Source organism: Poecilia latipinna, unplaced genomic scaffold (assembly GCF_001443285.1).
Source record: "Poecilia latipinna isolate Pla-1442-1.1 unplaced genomic scaffold, P_latipinna-1.0 Scaffold2621, whole genome shotgun sequence".
In the NCBI taxonomy this organism is placed as follows: domain Eukaryota; kingdom Metazoa; phylum Chordata; class Actinopteri; order Cyprinodontiformes; family Poeciliidae; genus Poecilia; species Poecilia latipinna.
This window is the reverse complement of record NW_015115237.1, coordinates 14,555-17,638: the sequence shown is the minus strand read 5'-3', so window position 1 is coordinate 17,638 and position 3,084 is coordinate 14,555. Positions and strand designations below refer to the sequence as shown.

Genomic DNA, 3,084 nt, shown 5'->3' with positions numbered 1-3,084 from the left:
TTTTCACGAAAATCGGCCCGATTATGATCGGTGACCGATCGATCGGCACACCTCTACTTTTCACTGTATAAAAAGTGTTTTAATGTGTTTGTAAAGTTGTTCACCTTAACATTTGAGTCAGCCTCCAGACGTTTGCTATCCCTGGATCGATCTTCCTCAGCATCCTGTCTGGCTACCTTTACCCTTTCCCTTTGGCTCTTTTCTTAGTCTGCTTGGTGAGTAGAAAAGTTGTGGAAAATGAATTTGAAACAAGCCCTGCGTAGTGATAAATACATTTATACAAGAAAATGCACATCTAGGATGATCAATGTTTTTTTTTTATTATTACTTTGTTGTATTTCTACAAAGTATTAATTGAACATAAAAATCCATCGAATGAAATGACATTTTTTTGTCAAGCAAAATCCTTTTTCAGAAAGACTTACTAACATGGCCTAAATTTAAATTATATAACATAACTAGTAAGATTAAACTTTGTTGCTGCTATTAAAATAGTCTTCCTTAAACTTATTCAATTATTATTATTATTATTACAAAGTTTCTGACTTAGTTCAGCACATGAATGTGCCACTACTGCCCGCCTTGCAACACTTTAAGTTTTCTATATTCTGACGATCTGTGTGGAAACTGTTTTGCAAAAAATAATTCATAAATGTGTTCATAGTAGCGAGAGTTGTGGTTAGCGCGTGAAAACCCAAAACCCTCAGCATCATCTTTGGAACTTCTTGGTGTGGTTTCTAAATAACTTCACAACTGCTGTTGGATGTTAAGTAAGCTAAGTATACAGCTGCTGGTTGGAGATAAACAGCAGATTAGAATACTGTCTATTTATTTATTTAAGGTTGTTTTTCAGTTTATGATTTTTAACTCGTCCTATGTGGCCTCTTTCCCTTTTATGTTTTATTATATCGTCATTTCTCTATTCTTCTGGCAGTGTTCTGGACTCGGAGCTTCCTTCTGCTATATGTTGTCATATCTGGTGGGCCGACCAGTGGTCTACAAATACCTCACAGAGAGAGCGCAGAAATGGTCCCAGCAGGTAATAATTCGTAACAAGAAAATTTCTGAAGAAATTTAGCCGGGGCCTGCCAAAGTGTGCCCGTCGGTTGGAGAATTCTGAAGACATAGAAACAAACGGAAACCAACTTAAAAAACAAAGTTAAACTGAAATTAAATTGTTGTAATTTTATGAATTAATGACTGGTCTATGAATAAAGCAGCAATAGCTCTAGACCAGAGGTGTCCACAGTCGGTCCTCGAGGGCCGGCTCCCTGCGTGTTTTAGTTCTCTCCCTGGTTTAACGCACCTGGATCAAATGATGGATCATTAGAAGTCTAAGAAGAACACTGACTTGCTGAGAAGGTTGTTACTACCACCAGGGAGAGAACTAAAACATGTAGGATGCCGGCCCTCGAGGACCGACTTTGGGCACCCCTGCTCTTGAGAAATATAGTGAAACTGTTGTGTTTTTTTTTTTTTTTTTTTTTTTGTTGTTTGTACTTGGAATGTTTTTAAAAGTTTCTTTTTTGTGGTAATGTTTCACCAAGGTAGGAATAAGTTTCTTCTTTTTTTTCTTTACTTGTTGGCAGGTTGACAAGCATAGAGATCATTTAATCAATTACATCATCTTCCTGAGGATAACCCCTTTTCTTCCAAACTGGTTCATTAACATCACCTCTCCGGTCATCAATGTGCCTTTGGGGGTGTTCTTCATCGGCACCTTCCTCGGTAACATCCTGTGTGCTTTCTATTTCATTTTCCTGTTGGTGAGATCAGTTGTTTCTGACTTGCTTGCGTCTACCCCGGCTGCCTGACAGGAGTGGCCCCGCCGTCCTTCGTAGCGATCAACGCCGGAACAACGCTGTACAAGCTCACCACAGCCGGCGAGGCCGTGTCCTGGAACTCCCTGGCCGTGCTCGGCATCCTCGCCATTCTCTCCATCTTGCCCGTCTGCTTCCAGAAAAAGCTGCAGCAGAAACTCGAGTAGGACTCTTCGAACACCTCAGCATCTCATTCGCCGACTGACCCCACGGTTCCCTTTGCTCGGCTCAGGACCTCAGCCGTCGCAGTGTAGCTGCTTTCGCGTCAGTCTCGTGCGCAGCTGCTGGCGTGTCGTTCGTGGAGAAGTCAACAAGCACTGATCACAAAATGCATGCTGTGGTGGATTTTTTTTTTTTTTTTCTTTTCTCATGCTAAGCAACGTGTAAACTACTTCTGTGCAGAATTACTTCCTGCGACTCATGTTGCTGATTCTGGCACAGTTTGTAAATAAGAAACTAGATTTATTTGTTTTTATTTAAGGCACTGCTTGTTTTTTATTCTTTCCAGACAAGTACAGGTGCTACTGGTAGGATGCTTTCATGGTTTTGCTGCAGTGCACAGGTTGTTATTCTGTCTACAGCAGTCCCATTAGTATCTTATGGAAACTGTAGTGAACATCCACCTTTAAAGTCACCAGAGCAACTGTTGCCTATGTCTAGCTGAATAACACCTTCCAAATGGTCAAGTCTTTAATTCTATTAATATTTATTTGAACATTTTTGTGTCTGGTTTTATCTCAATTATCTGTATCACCACAGCAATAATGTTACACTGTTCTGTTTTGATTTTATTTTTTGAATGCCTAATTTTTTTAGGTAAAAAATGGATGTTCTAACTAAAATTGTGCCTGGATTCACTGCCACACTGTTCTCGTTTAAACCTCTATGTTAATATAAGCAGCCTAAAGAAGGACTTTGCTTCCCCCCCCCAAGCATGCCTAAGGTTAATGTTTCTTTTCCTGAGAAGATTTCCAGGGATTGATACTCTTCTGCTATCTTTAACTTATTCAAAGTAAATATTAATGAGAAGGGGTTTATGCTATTAAGAGACCTGTATTTGTACACTTAAAAACACTATTGACTTTGAAAATGGAACTTATCTATTTGGTGAGGGAAATCAATAAATCATGATAAATGCAATCTTATTCCATTTTCCTATCTAGTCAAAAACTTCTGACTTCAAAAATCCCCCCCCCCCCCCAAAAAAAAAAAAAAAAAAGGAAATTTTTTTTTTTTTTTAAAATAAGTTTTTTTTTTTTTCCCC

General features: G+C 39.0%; 1 protein-coding gene across 1 annotated transcript in view; it reads left to right on the top strand.

The window, feature by feature from the left end:
* Positions 1 to 3,016, top strand: part of tmem41b (transmembrane protein 41B) — a 10,005-nt gene extending 6,989 nt beyond the window's left edge. Inside the window, exons 4-7 of the mRNA XM_015020628.1 lie at positions 122 to 215; positions 935 to 1,039; positions 1,590 to 1,728; positions 1,818 to 3,016. Coding sequence (XP_014876114.1) covers positions 122 to 215; positions 935 to 1,039; positions 1,590 to 1,728; positions 1,818 to 1,987 — 508 coding nt within the window. The 3' untranslated portion in view covers positions 1,988 to 3,016. The remainder of the gene's footprint in view (positions 1 to 121; positions 216 to 934; positions 1,040 to 1,589; positions 1,729 to 1,817) is intronic.
* Positions 3,017 to 3,084: the final 68 nt, after the last annotated feature.